The following is a 20,458-nucleotide window of genomic DNA, read 5'->3' on the forward strand; positions in this document are numbered from 1 at the left end:
GCCCGAGACTAAGTCTTCATGTACTCGGCAGGGCCACGGCTCCAACCACGGCAGCAATGCCAAACAACTAGTTGACCGTGGTTAAAATGTTTCCTTCAATCCAGTCTAATTTCTGAAAGCTTTCATTACAATGATCACAAAGAAGTGAACCTGTATGGAGGGGCTTGAGCCTGATGCCACAATTGTACCCCTCCCCCACAGATCGTCATGAGAAGGGTTTGTAAGCGCCATACACTTACTCTGACAAAGCTTGCAGGGAACCAGGCTTCCTTGTCCTCATTCCGGCCCCACCACCAGTCCTTGTTAGAGGCTTCCAGAACCTGGATGACATCTCCTGCCTTGAAGCCCAGTTCCTGGTCGTCCATGGTCACGTGGTCCCATAGGGCTTCCGCACAGACCACACTGCCATCGCTGATCAGCTGCAATGGGGACACGTGCTCAGTGTAAAAGCAGGCGGGCAGAAGAGCAAGGGGCATGCCGTGCACTCTCCCGGGGGGACACGGACATCTTCTACCTCATACTTGCACACACTGTTGGCTTGGGGTCAATCCTTAGCGTTTGATTGTTACACAGAATGAGTTTCCATATTAGGAAAAACAAAATCAGGTAGGTGTCTCTCGTATGCTCTTAAAGGAAATCCCGAATCTACATTTTTTTAAAGAAAGTATAAAAATGGCTCACTCATCTATATGTCAGTTATCTAATGAATGTGAGTATCTGGATTATTCACCCCCAAAATGGTTTCTGAGCAGACAACACGGAGCCAGGCCTCTAATGCTTATGCGCATACCTTATTGCAAGACCCTCACGACTTCACCTAAAACTTACTCTTCAGACTTCATTCACAGTCTGAATAAACTTTTGATCTAACTTTATGGTCTACAACCATTAAAAGAGAACACAGCCTGATCTCCAGATATTGAACAGCTAATGTAAAAAGGAAAGGACAGACACAGCTCGTCTGACAGTCGGCCACAGGGGTGGACGGCTGCAGGTGCCCTCGGCAGCCAGAGACATCGTCATATCCTACAGCGACAACGGGTGCTACTAACGGGGATGCTAACTCACTGAGAACTGACACCCGACATGCTCTAATCAGGAACGCCGAAAGCTAGGAAGTGCCTTCTGGAAAGGTTTCCATAGAAAGGGCTGAAGATGCACAGTGGTGCAAAGAACACCAGATTTGCAGTGAGAACTATGTGGTTAATTTCAGCTCTGCCATTTACCAGCAAATGACACAGCCTCTTCGTTTCAGAGTGTTTACTAAAATATGGTTAATAATTGTAATATGTACCTCTTAGATTGGCTGTGAGATCTTTCTGAGATAATGTTAGGAAGAGCAATTCGTAAACCGAAAAGCGCTACCCAAACATCACGTAGCAGTCACCGCTCTTATCGCTTAGAGCGGTGAGCGAGCTTTAGTTATCTGGAAAATTTGGTCACATAAACTGTCCTCGAAAATGCTAGAATGTCAGAGTTCTAGGTTTTAGAATATGTTTGGTAAGAAATAATCAAGAGGGGCCACCTGGGTGGCTCTGTCAGCTAGGTGTCCGGCTCTTGATTTCAGCTCAGGTCATGATCTCAGGGTTATGGAATCAAGCCCCATGTTGGGCTCCATGCTCAGCGGGGAGTCTGCTTGAGATTCTCTCCCTCTGCCCTCCCCCCACTCGTGCTTGCTCTCTCTCTCTCTCTAATAAATAAATCTTTTTTAAAAAAGAGAGAGAAAAAATGAAAGAATCAAGAAGGGCAAAGTCTGAAGTGATTCGGCACCCTGAAGATTGAGTCTCCAAGATTCGCCACTGTTGAGTGTGATTCCAGTACCTCGTTGATGGCCAGCTGCTCCCCGCCTGGCTGTAGGTATCTGGGGTTGGCCTGACACAGGTCTTCATAGCTATAGTCCTCCTCACTGCCGTTGTCATCCACTAAGGCAGCAGACTCAGTACCGCCATCTGAAGAAACTAAAAAAGAAATGGCATGGTTTATGGTTAAAAGGACACAGCTAACAGAAAAAAAATTTAATGACAAAATAAATGACCTCTGAGAACATACCCCCAGGGGAAGCAATCATTTGTGTCTTACCCAGAATAAGAAATCATTAGAAAATTCCTACAGATCCATCGATCCAAAGGTAGCAGTTGTGTGAGGAGCTGGGGTCTGAGTGTCACAGTAAGTGGGAAGGAGAGCATCTCAGAGAATACGGCCAAAGTTAACACACAGCATTATTTTGCTGTGGAGGATACTGAGTAAACTACGTGATTCGGCTGGCAATTTGTGCTCCACAGTGGACATAAAATATATAAATGCAGATTGTATTTCTAAGTCCTGTGTTGATAAGCTTGAGGAGATAAAGAAAATGAAAATATAATCATTTTTAAGAAGTGTCTGGGGGTGCCTGGGTGGCTCAGTCGTTAAGCATCTGCCTTTGGCTCAGGGCGTGATCCCAGGGTACTGGGATCGAGCCCCACATCAGGCTCCTCTGCTAGGAGCCTGCTTCTTCCTCTCCCACTCCCCCTGCTTGTGTTCCCTCTTTCGCTGGCTGTCAAATAAATAAATAAAATCTTTAAAAAAAAAAAAGAAAAGAAAAAGTGTTCTGCTTCCATCTTTCACCTGCAAGGCAGTCGTGCTACTAAAATCAAAAGGTGTTGATAGTGTCCTAAGTGGAAACATGTAGTCATTCTCTCCAGGTGTCTGTAACATGAAAAGGTTGAACTTATGAAACCAAGGTTAGGAATGACAGAGCACCTTTGCCAAAAAAGAGAAAGATCTTCTTTTTTAAACTTTCTCTTTTTAAAAAAATTTTTAAAAAGATTTTATTTATTTACTTATTTTACAGAGAAAGAGAGAGCACAAGAAGGCAGAGTAGCAGGTAGAGGGAGAGGGAAAAGCAGGCTTCCTGCTAGGTAGGGAGCCCGATGCGGGGCTCGATCCCAGGACCCTGGAATCATGACCAGAGCCGAAGTCAGCCGCTTAACCAACTGAGCCACCCATGGGTCCCAAGAGAAAGATCTTCTAAGGATGGGTATAGCGCTTTGGACTGCCCACCTCAGCATTCAGATTTCTCTTCTTCCTGGGACAGTGGGCTACTCTCACCAAGGCTAATCTGTCATCCAGTAGAGGGAATTATAAAAAGAAGAACATCCCTTGTGAAGAAGACAGAGAAAGCCCTCATGGTAGTAGCTGGCTTGTTAAGATACTTGAGATGGCTCTTGATTGAGAACAAAATGTGGCTCAATCTGAAGCCCACGGTATGTGGACATCCACACATCCAATGGAAGATGAGACTTGAAAAGTAAGGTAGGGGGTGCGGGTGCCTCAAGGGTCTACAGTAAGCAGGGGGGCGGCTCCCTCAGCATTCCGAGTAGGAAGCGACAGGTTTTGGAAGACAGGCCCCCTGACACTGGAGAACAGGTTCTAAAGCCCCAGAGCCCGGTCTGAATTCTAGCCCTGCCCCTGTACAGGAGCGGGACCCAGCAACTTCCTCTCTCTGAGCTTCCTCCTTCTGTTGTAGAAACTATTTCCTTTCTCTTTGGAGGATGAGGTGAGGTGATGTGGGTCAACTTCCTACCTAGACTCACGGTTGGGATTCACTAAGAGGGTTTAGTGATGATGGCAGTACATGTGGTGGAAGCCGGGCTGAAGAAGAAGGACTCTGCCACAGTAGCATGAGGGAGGCGCTGGCGGTGCTTCCTGTAGCTCCCCAGTTTCCTTTTCTTGGCTTGAATTCATCATCGTAATTATAGTCCTGGCTGTGCACGGTGAGGAAAACTGAAGAATCTGACACATGTAATATGATCCTAGAGCTAATTGTCACGGTATTGATCACCGCCCATTGTTGCCTATCTTTTTCAATAGTTATCATTGCTTTAGTGTAAGAATTCTAGACTCAGTTTACAGAGTGTGTTGCACTTTTATTTTTTTATTTTTAATTTTTTTTTTTAGAGAGGGAACATGTGTGCAAATAGAGTGGGGGAGGGGCAGAGGGTGAGGGAGGCAGAGAATCTTAAGCAGGCTCCATGCCCAGCACAGAGCCCGAGGTGGGGCTCGATCTCATGACCCTGAGATCATGACCTGAGCCAAAATACAGAGCCAGATGCTTAACCAACTGAGCCACCCAGGTGCCCCTGGAATGTGTTTCTTTTAAAAAGTTGTTCACAACAGCAGCCTGGCTGAAGTGACAGGAAGGAAGCCATGGGGCCCGGTACGCAGAACTCGGGGCCATGGTCTGGGACTGGACGGGTCTGTGGAGTACCTGAAATGCAACTAGCACCAGATGGAATGGGCTGCAAATGTAAAAGGCATGTCAGATTTTGAAGACTTAACACAAAATAAAGAATAGAAATATCTATTTAGTTGAGAAATATTTAGAAATATTTAGTTGAGAAAGAACACCTGTTCCCTGAGGGTAATTACTAGCAGATTTGCAAGTCCTGAGCAGACAGCACTCTCCCACTGCGATCTCAAATGGTCTTCATCCTTCCCAGCACACTGGCTTCTTCTTTTTTTTTTTTTAATATTTTTTATTAAGATTTTATTTATTTATTTGTTAGAGAGAGTGTGCACACAAGCAGGGGGAGCAGCAGGAAGAGGGAGAGGGAGAGGGAGAAGCAGGCTCCCCACTAAGCAGGGAGCCCGATGCAGGGCTCGATCCCAGGACCCTGGAACCATGACCCGAGCTGAAGGCAGACACTTAACAGACTGAGCCACCCAGACGTCCCCACACTGTCTTCTTTGACTTTGCTTTCTTGTTAATTCTACCAGTAACCTGGGATTTTCCAAATCATCGTTGACTACATCCTCTCTGTTGCTCTGTGTCAGCCCGACCTGCACAAACACCACCCTTGAATTTCAGTTCCCCTCGCCACTCCCCTGGTGCGGCACCTTGCCACTCTCTCCAACCCCCCGTCTCCTCAGTCTCCTTCAGGGAAGATCAGGGCCTGCATCTGAGAGAAGTACGTCCAAGTGAGCTGCCTCAAGGATGAACGGATGCAGGGGCGGGATGTCTCTGGGCCTGACCACAAAGTCTAGAAGCAAATGGAAGCTCTCCAGACCCTTGGCACTGCCTGGCAGACCCCTAGCTTGCTGCCTGATTCACCGTGGAAGAGAGGCAGCGCCCAGCTCACGGCAGTGCAGGTGGTCCAGGTAAGGGGGGTGCAGGCAGGTGGGCAGCGGGGAGCCAGCTGCGGACATGCTTGTGCACGTGTGTGTGTGTCCGTGCCCAGTGGGAGGCGATGCCACACAGCAGGGCCTTCTGTCTCAGGGGGCTTCCCTCTGGAGTGCGATGCTGGTGCTGTGTCTGTTGCCCGAAGCTGGGGCGTTTGAGTGGGGACCTGGAGAAAGGCCACCTTGTCTGAGAAGTGTGCGTGAGCTGTATAAGAGCCTGAATACCGCGTGGTACTTCGGCCTCCTGTGCTGAGGTCACCCAGGCTAGGGCACTTTCCTGGTGTGTGTGTGTACTTGGGGGAGAGGGGGTGGAGGGAGAAAGTCTTAAGGAAGCAAATATAAACTTTTTGTAGATGCACGAGTCTTTCTTACTAGATTACAAAAAACAAAAACAAAAAACAAACTAACAAAAAAATCACTAAAGCGCCAAGCTTCTCTGACGGGAGACCTTGGAGCAGCTAGCTGCTAGACCACCATGCCCAACAGCTACCAGCAGCTGAAATGTTGCAAGGCTCCTGCGTAAGGAGGATACATGCAAACGCTTGGTCTTTAAGGGGGCGCAAAGCGGCAGGAATCTGCAGATGTCAGCCAACACTGATCTGGCACAGACTGGCCCCAACGGCATTTGTCCTATCATTTTCCAGCCGTGACTGCTGAGCCAAAAGGAGGGAAACGCAAGAAAAGAAAGGTACCTAGGCCTCCTGCCCCCAGCAAAGCCCTGAAAATCACACTTTTTCCCTCAAATACCCACTGAACACTGTTTTCCAGGGAGAAGTCCTTACCATCTGATCTGGCTGTTGCTATGAAAATCGGCGAGGGGGAGAAAAAAACCCAGTGGTGATAACGCACAAGCTCACAATTTACAGGAATCTAATGAGAAAGGGATTCCATGGAAAAAATGCTAACCCTCCAGAGGAGGAACAAAGTTGTCTGGAAATTAGGACCTTCATCTATCGAACGATCTTCTGAGTTGCTATTATAAACACTCAGAAAACTATCTCCGGTTGAGCTGCACCATGAGAAAGGTCTCCACAGTGTGGATTAATGTTTACTAATCACTGCAGAAACGAGAGGGCTCTAGGGGCTGGGTGGGGTCAGCTCACTTAGTCTTCGAATGGGCAGGTGAGGCCGGGCAGGAGGCCTGCCGTGAAAGCCTGAGGAATGCGGAGTAAAAATACCTGGGCAGATACCCTAGCTTTACTGACTGTCGCTAAATGACCTCGGCACCAGTTGCTTATCCTCTTCCAACCTCAGTTTTCCCATCTGTAAAATGGGAGTAAGTTTACACGTTTTGTCTATTCAGAGGTCATTCTTTTTCTTCTGCTTCGCACGTCCCACGTCCAGCTCATCAGCAAATCCTGACTCTCCCTTGAGAATGCTCCAGAATCTGGCCCATTGTCACTGTTCTCCCACCTCTCCAGCCAGGTCACTCCAGCAGCCCCTCCCTGCTGGCTGTGATTCTCCCCGAAGTAGCCAGAGCTGTCCTGTCACTCCACTGCTCCAAACCATCCAGGGGAGAAAGGTCAAGACCCTGAAGATACCCCCCCTCCCCCCGCCACCCACCGCAAACACACTCTGAACTTCCCAGCCCTGTCGTCAGCTCTGGCTCTGATGGCTGCTCACTTCCTAGCCCAGCTCTCCTTCCTCGGGGGTCGCTGTTCCCTGCACCTGATATCCTCCCCCAAGCACACAGGACTCAGGCCAGTCCCTCCCTGACCGGTTCGTTCAAAATCACCCCTCTCTCCACCCTGCTCTTCCTTCCTGATTCCTTTTTCTCCATAGCATCTCTGACCATCTAACGTACTTTGTGTGCTGTCTGTCTCTCCAGCTAAAATGCAAACTACATAAAGGCAGTGGTTTTGTCAGCTTTGCTCTTAACTGTATTTCTAGCACCTGGACCTCACCTGGCACACACAGGCACGCACTAAGTATTCACTGGATGGATAGCTGGAAATACAACCAACACACAGTCCAAGAGCGGGGCTTTGGGTCAGACAGACTTGAATTCAACTAACAGCGCTGCATAAAAATGGTTATTGGTGTTTTGTTTGTTTATTAGTAGTTTGAGTCCTTGGTCAAGTTTCTCAATTTTTCATCTGCCAAATTGTCAAATATAGATAGTAATAGCCATCGCACGGGGTCCTTTGTAAGTCCTCAACAAGTGACTTACTGTTACAGTACTGTGAACCTCCAGTGAAATGATGACACATAAAAGCACTCTGATTAAACTGAAAAACATTACAGAAATGCAAGACGATTTCCCTCAGCATCACAATGTGCCAGGCACAGAGTTGTTTTGCGTGACTCGGCTCATGGCTCATAGAATCCTCACGGCAATGCTATGTGGTGGGTACTGCTGGTTTCCCCAACTTCCAGACGAGTAAACTGACACCCAGATAGGACACAGCATGTGCGGCAGAGGTCAAGCCAATGTCATCAGCTCCTCCTCACTGGCGCTGCTGCCTCTGCCAGGACTACCCTTGTTATTAGTGATAAGGCAAAAACGACTGGACAGCTATCAAAAATGGCTTACCACCCCAATCTTAGTACTGCTACAGCATTCTGGAGCATAGCAGTGTTCACCCATCCCCTGTTCCTCTTGCCTCCCTTTTTTCTTCCTACTCCTGATCCCGGGTCCCAACTGGGTCTGTAATGATCTGATTTTCTGTTTTATCCTTTTCCCTTCACGATTTTAAAGTCCCTTCTAAGCTGATGACTCCTCGTGTCTCTGTCCTATAATTTACACACATTTGATGGAGCTGGGGTTTTCAATGTCTGCTGTCTAGAGGGGAGAGATTTTAGTGCTACAGTCTGAGGCTGCCTCCGTGCCTATGCACTGCTTTACATGTGTGTTTCCCTTCGGAGACCGTAGCTTCCTTTAGGGAAGGGACAGAGTCTATTTTTGTATCCCTGGTACCTAGCATAATACCTGGCAGAGAAAAGGCACTCAAAACATTGTCTTTTAACTGAACCACAAATTGTTGATGAGTAAACTAAGGTTCCAAGAATTTTAACTATTTAACAGGGCTACACAGTGCTGGGTCCAAGGCAGGATGCACACGGCGGTCTTCCTGCTAGCCGTCCCCACGGGGCTCCCTGCCAGCCACCCTACAGCTCGCTTCCAAGGTAAACTGGTTTTCTTCTGTGCCTTTTCTTTCTTTCTTTAAGCATAGTTGACACATGCGGTTCCTTAAGTTTGAGGTGTGCCGCAGGGTAATTTGACAACACTGTGCTATGTTCACAACTGGAGCTCCCGTCTGTTCCCACAGGACACTATTACAATATCACTGACTGTATTCCTTAGGCTGTGTCTTTTATTCCCGAGACTTATCCAAGGTGAACGTCGTAAAACACCAGTTTCATCATTTTCACTAGAAACTACATCGCAGTTACCAATTGCACCCTGACAAAACTCTCTCCTGCAGCAGATCAAGGCCCTCCGTAATCCGACCCCGCTCTACGTAGCAGATCTCTCCCACTGTGTGCCGAAGCCGGTCCCCTCGTCCCCTCCGCCTGACAGGCCTCTGCACAAACAGCAGGTCTGCGCCACTGGCCACACCGCCTGATCACTTCCTCACTACGTGAGGGCAGTCTCATTCAACGTCATGGCCTCAAAAATCTTCAGTTGTAGATTAAGGTCAGTCATGGTGACTTTTTCTTGGGGAGAATTTTGCAAGATGTGGAGCTGTGATAAATTCTCAAAATGTACTTCAGCAAAATTTGGACAAATGAATATATTCTAATAATAAAAAGAGTAAATTTAATGTCTTCCTTTCTTCCTTTCTACTGTGTTAACAAAAAAAAAACCCATAACATTAAATTAACCATCTTAGCCAATTTTAAGTGTACAGTTCAATAGTGTTGTGTATTTGCATGTTTGTGAACAGATCTCCAGAACTTTTTCATCTCGCAAAACAGAAACTTTATACCCATGACACACTAATCCTCCCTCCCTCCCTGCCCCCTTCTCTGCAGCCACACCCCCCTTTCTGTTTCTATGATTTGGACTACTTTAGATACTTCATTCTAAGTGGGATCATACGGCATGTGTCCTTTTGTCACTGGCTTATTTCACTAAGCGTCATGTCCCCGGGGCTCCTCCATGTAGCATGTTGTCGGAATTTCCTCCCTTTTAAAGGTGGAATAATATTCCGTTGTACGCACACCGTGTTTGCTATATCCATTCATCTGTGCGTGCACCTGGGTTGCTCCCCGCTCTTGGCCGTTATGAGTAATGCTGCAGTGAACATGGTGCACACATCGCTTCGAGACCCTGCTTGGAATTCCTCGGGGTATATTCCACCCAGAAGTGGGACTGCTGGCTTATATGGTAATTCTATTTTAACTTTCTGAGGAACTTCCACTCTGTTTTCCACCGTGGCTGTCCCACCGTATACGCTCACCAATGACGCACAGCGTTCCAATTCCCCACATCCTCGCCAAATGTATTTCTTCTGTTGAAGACATAGGTGCGCAAAGGCCATTTGTGAAAACAGTCTTGGAAACATGAAGCAAAGATTGATGGGGACTAAAATCACTTTTAAAATCCCCCAAAGCCCTCGATCAATAATATGCAAGCAGATACAGTGTGTTCTCTTTCCCTAGCACTTCTTAAAGCTGCACTTAAGCCCGACGAGAACATCCTTTACCATCTAAAAGCTCTGTATACACAGATATTTAGCACAAACCTCTGGCTCGGGCCAATTCTGAAACAACACACCTTTTTAAATACGTAGGAATATTCTAAATCTGTATAAAACGAATTTTTAAACGCTCTTGTTGAATTGTCAGAGTTAGCGTCCTACTGGAAAGGCTGTTGTTCCCTCCCGGGCACTGCACTTGGCCACCTGCTTCCTGTGGCACCCCCTGCCTAGCCTTGTGCCTTCCACAGTCATACCTTCAGAGTCAGCTCTGAGTTCTCCTCTCCCTCCCAGATCCCTGCTTACTTTCTGAATGAACGGTCACCTCCCCAGGCCACAGCCGCCGTCCGAGGCCACATTCGCAGCCTGGCCAGATGTGGCTTTAGGAACAACTGGAAAGAGCCACACATCCATAGAGCACAGACTATTTTTAAGTCAGCAGGACCACTGCAAACACAGTCAGACATAACACAACTAGAGATGACCTAGGTTTTTTTTTTTTTTTTTTTTAAAGGCCAACAATAAACAGCCTCCACATTCCTAAGGGAAACATTCCTCAGGGAAGCAACAGACATTCTTCTGTCTGGACTTACATTTTGCATCGGTGAAGGGATGAAACCTGGCCACAGACTCCAAGGGTGAATTTTTATGACAGGAAATATCGAACATCACCAACAATGGAAAACTTTATTTTATAACATGTGCCAAAGGATAAGGACTTCCTATAGGACTCTGATTTACGCACACAGAAAACAGACCCATGTCCTGGTGGGAGTTTTTCTCAGGACACACAACACATCTATTTCCCATTTGGCTTATTTTTGCATGTTTAGGGGCTTTTGAGCAGAGAGATGAATTTCAAAAGCACTGGTCTGGGAGTCTAGAGATCTTGGTGTGGGTCCCAGCAAGGCCACACGGGAAAAGACCCTGAGCTCCCTGAATCTTCTTTTTCTCATCAGCAACCAAGAAAAATGGCTCCTCTCTTCTAGGTCTCACGCGTCCACAGGGAGTGCCAGTGACAGGGTGCATGTGGACGTGTTTTGTTGAATAAAAGGAAGGTAAGAACGAACACAGTGGGCTTCCCCATCAGCCACCTGACGTGAAGGTCGTCCGGATGTCAGCTGTTGTCATGATGCACAGCACCCCAAGCAGCCCTCTTCCAGCTGCCAGGGCAGATCCCTGTGGGGACTTCCCCTCACCTAACCTGGCTGATCGCAGGGGAATTCCTACACTTAGAATAATCTGTTCAAAACATATATTTTAGAAAACCTCCTGCTGGTCACTCAGACTTCCTCAGGTTCGAGATAAGCCTGTCTTGCTTCCCATCTTAAAAACGGAAATAGCAAACACAGGGGAGGAAGGCAGGCCGGCAGCTTGGGCTCAGGGCAGTGAGCGGCTCTCACAGAGCCACTGCTGCAGAGGCCGAAACCCTGACCACCCAGAACCACTCTCGAGCCATGGAGATGCACAGAGAGGGGACGAACCTGGTTCCGGGGTTCAAAACATGGGACACTACTTCCTCTTTGGTGGTTTCCCATGCACCCTGTGTGGATGGCAGCCAATCGCTTGGGGAAGGTTTAGAATAAACATTCCTGCCCTATGCTGGACCACGGAAGAAAGTGCCCAAGGAGAGTGGGGATGTTTGCTGAGAATCCATTTTCAAAAGCACGCCAAGTGATTCTGATGCCTGGCTAACTGTGGGAACCATGAGACTTTGAGGCCAAACTTACTTAAACCACCTGCATGGATTTGTTCTAGGATGGATGGATTCCGCTGCCTGTCCATGCAGCACGTCACAATTTGGAGAGCAATGTACCCTGATCTCATTGGTGAAAACCTCTGCTTCAGCTACTTTGTACCACCGAACGTTCCCTATATTAATCAAAAGGACAAAATCCCTTCGTCCATGCTAACCTCTCCACACGGAGCAACATTCTCACGTAAAGAGCCGATCAAATTCTGCCTCATCGACTTTGAGGCAGCGTGGCTCCCACTTCTTGGTGATGGGTTCCATGACTTTTTGGCTCTCCTCCCTGTAACTCCCTGACCCCCTGCGGCAACAACCTCCGTCTCTGATGTTCTAGAAGCATGGTAGGGCTTACCACTTTTAAAATATTCATATTTATATTGTTCTATTTTAGCTGTTTAACTACAATATTCTGGTTAGCTGTTCATGTACCTATCTCTTTATATATGCCCCCAACCCTCTCCCAAGGAAAAGAACTTTCTTAGGGAAAAGAAACATGCTTACTAGTCAGTGTCACTCGATTGGGTGAAAGGCTTGAATGAGGAGCTTTCATATCTAGAATTTAAAATGTTACCGTCACGAAAGTCACTGTTATGCCTAATCTAGACTTGCAAACCATTTCCCATAAGTAGTATTTGAGCCTTTTAAACATATTAACAATAGGATCAAACAGGGTCCTAGATATGGACGTGCTAGCCTTCACTGATAACCTTTTACGGCGTCCATGGGTCTTTTGAGAATAATTCTCCCAGCATATAGCTTTCCATCTGGATCTGACAGGGCTACTGCTGACTTCTGCTGCCCGGAGTGGTTGGTGGTAGGAATAAGTTATGTCACAACTGAGCTTCATTTACGCCAAACCCCTGACAGTAGATTTTGTTTCTACAAATGGTTTAATGAGTTTTGTTTTAAACTACCTATGAATCATCTTCCCTCTTCTCAATTTAAGGCCAAAACTTGCCCTAGAGCTGGGTCATATATATATTCTACATCATCAAGAAAAGAGTCTGCTTGTGCTCATCTGTCAAACAGGTATTCAGAGCCCCAGATACCAGGCTTTGGAACCCCCCACGGCAACACCCCTAAGGTCTCCCCCTCACTCTTTCCTGGGAGCACAGTGGCTGGAGAGACCTCCGTTTCCTCCCGCTCTGGAAGTTTGCCCTCCATCCCATCTCCAATTCAGACATGGGATTTAGGTTCTGGGTTTCTCAGTGTCTTGCCATAAACCCTCAGGTTTTACCTTTGGTTTGTCCCTTGGTGTCCTCTTAACAAGCTGCTTGGGTGTCTGGTTCTGACCACGGGTCTGTCCTGGGCTCCTCTCCCCAACTTGGCTACCCCAACCCCCCTCTCCCACCCCACGGCTCTCTGGGCAGGGTCTCACCACCCCTCGCAGCTCCTAATGGCTGCTTCTTGGCTGGCTGCACAAATCCTGAGCAAGAACCTGTCTGGTTTCACCACATCCCTGGAATGAACTCTTAGTGTGTACCAGGCACTGCACTAAACACTTAATATAAATCATCTCGGTCAAGCCTCGTAAGCATCTTGGAATTATTACTGTCCATTTATAGAGGAGGAAATTGTGGCTCAAAAAGGTTAAGTAACTGTTCCCAAGTGGTGGGGCTGGAATTCAAACCCAGGTCTGTTTGGCTCCAAAGCAATCCTGCTCCACACCTGCCTCAGCCCTACCCTCACTTAGCTCACAGGGACAGGACCACAGCCTGACGGGCCCATTCTCCCCGGGGCCCACCCTCCCCCTGCCTGTCCCTGGCTGGAGCTTCCTCCGGAGAGAAGAGCCATCAGGCTGTCCCTCAGGGTCCCCCAGCCCCTCCCCTACCTCCCACCCCACCTAATCAGGGTACTCAAATAAAATAGAACCCACAATTTAGCGAACTCAGTACTTTATCTTATGCTGGCATATCATTTAAAGTTCACTAAATACTGTGTTTGCTGTCATTTCCATTATATATATATATGCTTAGTATAGCGAGTATATGAAAAAGTCTTTGGAACACACTGAACCAGTAGTAAACCTTCAGAGCTGGAAAAGAGAAGATTCCTACAGAACCAGCCTTCCCAGTTAAAGAGAGTTCCTTCCTTTTCCTTCTAGCCAGGCTCATCGAAGGAACAGAGCCACCTGTGGAGGCAGGGCAGAAGCAGGGGAGCCCTAACGGAACACAGGGAGGGGAGGGGAGTGCAAAGCCTTGCACAGAAGATTCTGCTATGCTGTATCTCTTCAGCTACATGGAGAGCATTCCACTCACAGCCAGAGGCTGGGTCAGGCCTTCCCTCGGCCTTTGCAAGAGTGTGGGAAGAAAGACTGGGAATCTTGCCCAGGGAGTGGAGGAATGCTGAAAGGAGGAGTAGCAGGACAGCGGGGGGCTCCCATCGCTGCCCGCCTGGCCGCCTCTGCTCTCCCACACACTGGCGTGGCTGGCTCGGTTGTAATAAACACGCAGATCCACCCACTGGTGCTCAGGATGAGTGGGGCAGCCAGCACCCCTCTGTCCTCCATTCCAGCCCCATCTGTCCGCAGCAGACAATAGGATCATGGTACCCAGTTACTGAAGTGGACAAGCACAGCCACTTGAGAGGCAGGCCTATGCTCCGAATGCAGTTATCAGTGGGCAACTTTTTAGTGAAACAGGAGTACACGCTGGTCTTGTTTTTTCAATCTGCCAGACACAGAAGCCATAACCACATCCTTGTCTGCTCTCGGCCAACACAGAAAACCAATCAAAACAAGGAAGAAGCACAAACTCTAAGCTGTATTGCCCCAGTGAGGCCCAAGGCAGCCTTCAAGCTGTCAACGGCAATTCTCATTCATTTCAGTCTGTTACTGGCATTGATTTAAGGCAAAAACAGAGACAAGACTTTTAAAAAGCATCCTATTGTATCCCCGTTGTAGCAGTTGGCTATAATTCTTCCTGTGAAGAAGTTTTTTTTCTTACTCCTTTTAAAGAATACATGGATCACAATCTATAACTTTTTAGGGTAAGAACACCACATTTCCTTCACATTTAAGTAGGAACTACCTTAGCTGACAACACTCACAAAAATACTGAAGAGTAAGAGGGAGAACAGTGCAGTAACCAAATACGGGGCAATATCACTTTTGAAAACAGTAAACAGTCCTTTTCAGAAATCAGCTGAGAGCCTCACATACCCCAAATTAGCAAGGAACATTTTTATATACAGCTCAACAATAAACTCTTGTATAAAAGAATTTCATGTAACAGAAGCAAACACCAGTACAATAAAAACCAGACCCATAACTCATACAGGATGCTTGCTTCTTGTTTTCTATTTCACACGAACAGCTATACCATAAACAAAGCCAATTTCCTTGATTTACTGTACCCACAACTCAAAGTACCCTCAGGACACTGTACTAGGATGAATGAGCTTTCCCAGACACACTTAGGCTGACAAGAAGCAGCAAAGAGAAAGCACCGTAACTTGGAAGGAAACGGAGTGCAATCAGCAACATTGCAGTGATATAATAATTCATTCTGTGCACACATACCCATGTGAAGGCTTTCCAGACTCCAAAATCTTGCTATTTCCCCTCTAGCTACCATCCTTCTCTTTGAAAAACAGCCACATTCAGAGCAGGACCGGGGTGTGACTGAGCATCGCGGAGAGTCACACAGGCGCTCAGCTGCGGAAACTGCAGAAATCGCTTATTCACTGCTTTGACGCTGTGTGCACTCCCGGCCAGAGCCTGCTTAGAGGCGGGCAGCTCGCTTACTGCTCAGAGCCGCTAGGGTTCACAGCTCCAGCCGTCCCAGGGACGTCAGGGAGGAAATTCTAAACTCAAGAAGCAAAGCCTCCACGTACCAAACCCAAACACACTCACAAGCGTATCAGGTGTGGTCAAGAGCCTTCGACGAAGGCGGGAGAAATGTGTTTGCTGCTTGTAATTACAATCCCAAAGGCCGAGTTAGACTTTCAGAGAGCTTTTAAAAAGGTATCTATTTCACAGGGGAAAAAGCAGAGAGGTCGCTCAGTTCAAAAATAGAATTAGGATTTCATGACAAAAATCTTAGTTATCTTAATTGTAAATTTACGAAATCACCTTACACCTTAAAGAAAGGATTGTGTTATATGTATATATGTGTACACTCTACTATATGAAAGTAGTATGGAAGGAGTACATCTGTCTTTCACTATATAAAGTGTATATCGTCTATAATGAAGAGAATTGCTGTTTTTTAAAAGCATCTCTCTGGACGACATACTTCCCCCATACTCTTCACTACTTTCCAAGTTCTGTGCGATGAGCAAGCCTTCTTTTATATATTGTGAAACAACGATCGTTAACAAACTACACTTCCTACAATTTCTTCATGACAGGAAGACATTGCCTTTTTAACTTTATGAACGAGACAGAATATATGCAGAGTAGTGATCACATGGTCATCCCTCAATAAACCGTGGTTAAAACAGTAACAGTACCAATTAGTAAATGCATGTTTTACACTGATGGGACTCAGACCACCTGGGTTCAAAAGAGGCTCTACCAAACAACATTAGGAAAAGTTTCTAAGTCTCTAGGGATCTCAATTTCTGGTCTGTAGAATGGGTACGACTGGGGCACCAATAATCCTCTGAGGGTTATTGAGAACATATTAAAGAGTATTTAGAATGATACTGGCACTTCATTAGAGATTAATAAACATCACCAGTCAGGTTGCCTCAACTTCAAAAGACCCAAGGTCCATAAAACGGTGATAGTTCCCACAAAATTCACAGCATGAACTCACTAGGCAACACTGCATGATTAGTTATATTACTCACGTTGACCACGTACTATATTGTAGACTGTTCTTAAGTATTTGTGGCTAGTTCTATTGACTTGATGCATCCTACACTTAAATCCAGCTAAAGAAAGTTTTCTCGAGAACTCACAGCTTTAGTAATCCACAACAAAGGTGAAATGCAGTGATACACACACTCACACAATCACACTCACAACACCAGATCAGCTTCAAATTTTTCCCTTTGCAAGTATTTTTTTAAATGATTTAAGAGAGTCAAATTTTTTAAATGATTAGTAAAATAGCTCATTCAAAACGGGCCCATCTCTTCTTTAAAAAGGTGGTACTAAATTAAATTATGAACCCAAAAGACCCCTTGAAATTGTTTTTCAGAACAGACTCTATAAGGTAAAGTTTCCCATATGCCACAGGGAATACTAGTTGCAGAGGACGGTCCATGCAATAAGTCTACCTCTAGGAAATGCACAAGGATACATTGGTGGCCACAGGCTCCCATAAATCCAAATAATGACACCTGTGTAACACTGTTTAAGATAGAATTTCCCAATCTTATTGGGTCACAAAACTCTCTTTTTTTATAGTAACGCATATTACTACTCCTAAAGAAAGCATGTTAGGGCCTTGCTACTCGGGGTGTGGTCCATGGACCGACCCATAGCACTGGCATGACCTGGCAGCTGGTTAGAAGTGAAGACTCTCAGTCCCCACCCACATATGGAGAATCAGAACCTATATTCTAACAAGGTCTGGGGCATTCAAATACACATTCGGGTTTGAGAAGTAATGTCTATGCAATTCAAGAAACTCTCTCCTCTGAGGCAATATCGTGAATGCTAGTATGCCTTGTAAAAATCAATTCAGAAACTAATGAAGACCATGGAATGAATGTGTAGATGTGGTTTTAGTTAGAATAATGAGGTGAAATGCTAACTACTGAGATACAGAGCAGTGAAAAGTTGGAACTGATTCTGATGGGTATCCCTTAATTTCAGCAGGAGGCTAATAAAATCCAGAGTGTTTTCATTTTCTTAAATTTGGGGTTCATCTGTCTGCTTGGTTGGTTAAAACTGCAAGTTGTCAAAAAGAAAAAGATCTCCTTGCCACATTTCCTTGGTATTGTCCTAAGGGTTTGTTTGCTCACTTTCACTTTTCACTGGCCGCTGGTATACCGGACGGCTCTTACATCCCAAGGACTTTTTTCCAAACCCAGAGATAGGGTCAAGGCACTACACTAAGAGCCTTGGGAGTTTAGGATCTTAAATCAAAGTCATTCACTAAGTAAACTTACTTTACTGCAAACCCAAAACAAAACAAAGATAAAAAGAAGGAAAAAAGTAAACAAATAAAAACTGTGTTTAAATGAGGCATCTTATCAAAGGATACTGACCCACCAACCCTTCTAGGATATTTTTGGAAGAAGAAACACAGAGGTTTGACTTTCAGCTTAAATTTATTTTTTTTTAGTAATTAAAGCCTATATTTACAAGATCAATAAGAATACTATAACAAAGACCTTAAGCATAGTTGAGAAGAGTCTTAAACTCCACCCCCACCCCAACACACATATTAATCTATTCTCCTTGGATATGACACCACTACATTACATGGTCAGGACTGGGAATTACAAACATTGATTACTGGCAACCCTGAAAGGATTAAGTAAGGGATCAGTCCCACAGGAGAGGAGAGAAATTCAAATTGTATCCTAATATCAAATATTTAAAAACCAGTGAAAATAAAGTAAACGTTGAAAACACATGGAATGTTATGATGATTTTTATTATATAGATTTAGAAATTAAGGTGATTTTTGGCAAAGTGGTCCTAAACATTTACACACATCTATATGGAAAGGAAATGCAATAAAACAACTGGGGTAAGTTAGTAGTGATACCTCAAACTCAAATCAGTGGTCATCTCTACTTCTCCAGGACCGTTTCTTGAGGTTGACTAGGTGGTCATTAAGGTTCTACTTAGGTCTGAATTTCTGAGATCTTCTTATTTTAAATACAATATGGTATAGATTTTCTTATATGACCACCTTCTGCTTTGTGCAGAAAATGACGAGCACTGGTTTTCTGCTCAAAGTTTCCCAGCTGCTGCAGCAACCTTTCCTGCATGGTGGAGAGGTGTCCTTAGCCTAGGAATATCCTAGCAACTTTATGTCCCCGCTAGGTGTAGACATGGCCCCATTACCAAGAGCTACAGGACAGGCACAAGATAGGAGAAGACCCCAGAGGACAGAGTAATGCTATTCTTCAGCACAATACTGTCAGTTTTAGAAAATGGGCTCAAGGATGGGTACCACATCACCACGAATGGAGGAAGTCCCTCCATCTGGCAGGACTGAGCTACAGTACAAACTTCCATTTGAGCAACAACTAACCAGAATCAAGAGTAATGCAGAATGTGTTCTTTTTTTTTTTTTTTAAAAAAGATGATATTTATTTATTTGAAAGAGAGAGAGAAAGCACGAGCAGGGGGAGGGGCAGAGGGAGAGGGAGAAGCAGATTCCCTGCTGAGGCAGGGCTCATCCCAGGACCCTGGGATCATGACCTGAGCTGAAGGCAGATGCTTAACCCACCGAGCCACCCCAGTGCCCCCGCAGCATGAGTTCTGTGTACTCACTCGTCTCCATTGCTGATACGGGGCCGCAGGTCCTAAAGCTGGAATGGGGGATTCCTTAATAGGAACTAATTTGCTACATTTACTATCAGTTATTCAAACCAATGCTCCCTTGTCCACTAGCACAAACAACAGTATCCAGAATGATCCTTTTATTCTGAATGGATTAAAAGCAAGCCATATTATTCATCTACAGACCAGTTATGCTATTTTCCAGAGAAACATAAGAAAACATAACCAATTTCTGAAACTTGTATATATTATGTCTTCATCCAACATAATATAGAACATAACATTTTCTAGAACATACTGATGTCTAGTTGTAGACCGTTTTAGTACGCTGCCTGCTCATGTATGGCTGAGACAGGCTCAATTTAGGTCTTCCTGAAACATCCCTCAGCAGCCGGCTCCTCACCACAGAAGGGGAGGACCCAGGCACACAGAGCACACAGGAAGTGGAGCCCGAGTTATAAGAAGCTGCTGGGTGAGAACCACCCAGCGCACATTTGAAGATACAGAGGATGTAAATGTGCCTCTCTTTGCGTCTTCAAAGCTACTGCTTTTCAATCTGTGGTAACACAGACTTGAACACACAAGATGGTGGAAAATTTTCTCAGTGGCTTAAATAAACCCTCCCATTTGCCCCTACTCCATGTCCCAACCTCTCCAAAGAAGGCACTGTTTCTGGTCCCTGTTTATCACAATGTTTAGACTAATTCAAAAACAAATAAAAATTGTCCTTTAAAAGAAAAGGTAATGTCTTCATTTTAAGACCTCTGCTTCTCCCATCTTCTGTAAACAGCATGTTTTTTTTCCATCTTCTTGGACCTAGTATGTATTTCATGTCTGTTCAGTATTTATATATTTGTCTTTGCATCCTTAAGACTGAGCAGGTTTCAAACATAACAAGACCAAAATAGGTATTGGATGCATTTCCCTTTCTTCTTTTGTTTTAATTAGAGGCAATTATTAGGGCATGGTCTTAAAAGCTGACACACAGGTATACTTCTGTGCACATAAAAAAAAAAGAAATCATTTGGTCTTTTGTGATGGACAAGCACGGCGCCTGGAAGACAGGGGGTGCAAGGGAAGCAATCTGGGCTCCAAGTCAGCCAGATCTGGTCTCAATGTCAGCTACGCTACTTACAACTGAAATGTTGCTTAACTGAGTGAGGAAAAAGGTCTGGGTAGTTTTAAGCCTTGTCGGATTCATCTTTGAGAACCGTAACATGGACAGAGTGCCGGCACTGTGTGGCTGTTGGCTACGTGCTTAGATCTCTTGGCTCTCCTTCCGTGACTTGGGATATTCTATCTTCTACTTTTAAAATCCAATTTCTGAAACTTGTATTGGACACAGGATATTTTCAAGACTTTTTAGTTTTTTTTAATTCTAGAAAGATTTGAACAAATCCAAGTTTTTAGAACTGATAATTTTTGAACTGTTAAGATGGTAACAATTTCAAGAGTTTGCTGGAAAAAGGTGAAAAACTGTTATTTTTCTGAGACAGA

The 20,458-nt window shown here is 45.4% G+C and overlaps 1 protein-coding gene across 3 annotated transcripts in view; it reads right to left on the reverse strand.

The window, feature by feature from the left end:
• SPATA13 (spermatogenesis associated 13) overlaps positions 1–20,458 on the reverse strand; it is an 81,205-nt gene that overhangs the window by 17,235 nt on the left and 43,512 nt on the right. The window contains exons 1-3 of one of the 3 annotated variants that reach the window (XM_040621637.1): positions 15,071–15,361; positions 1,822–1,958; positions 240–419 (exon numbers count right to left, since the gene is read on the reverse strand). In XM_040621637.1, the coding sequence (XP_040477571.1) occupies positions 240–419; positions 1,822–1,958; positions 15,071–15,125 (372 nt within the window). In that variant the 5' untranslated portion in view covers positions 15,126–15,361. Of the gene's footprint in view, positions 1–239; positions 420–1,821; positions 1,959–15,070; positions 15,362–20,458 lie in introns of those variants that run through there. The other 2 variants (XM_040621643.1, XM_040621646.1) reach the window with 2 other exon arrangements.

Source organism: Ursus maritimus, unplaced genomic scaffold, assembly GCF_017311325.1.
Source record: "Ursus maritimus isolate PB19 unplaced genomic scaffold, ASM1731132v1 scaffold_10, whole genome shotgun sequence".
NCBI classification, from domain to species: Eukaryota; Metazoa; Chordata; class Mammalia; order Carnivora; family Ursidae; genus Ursus; species Ursus maritimus.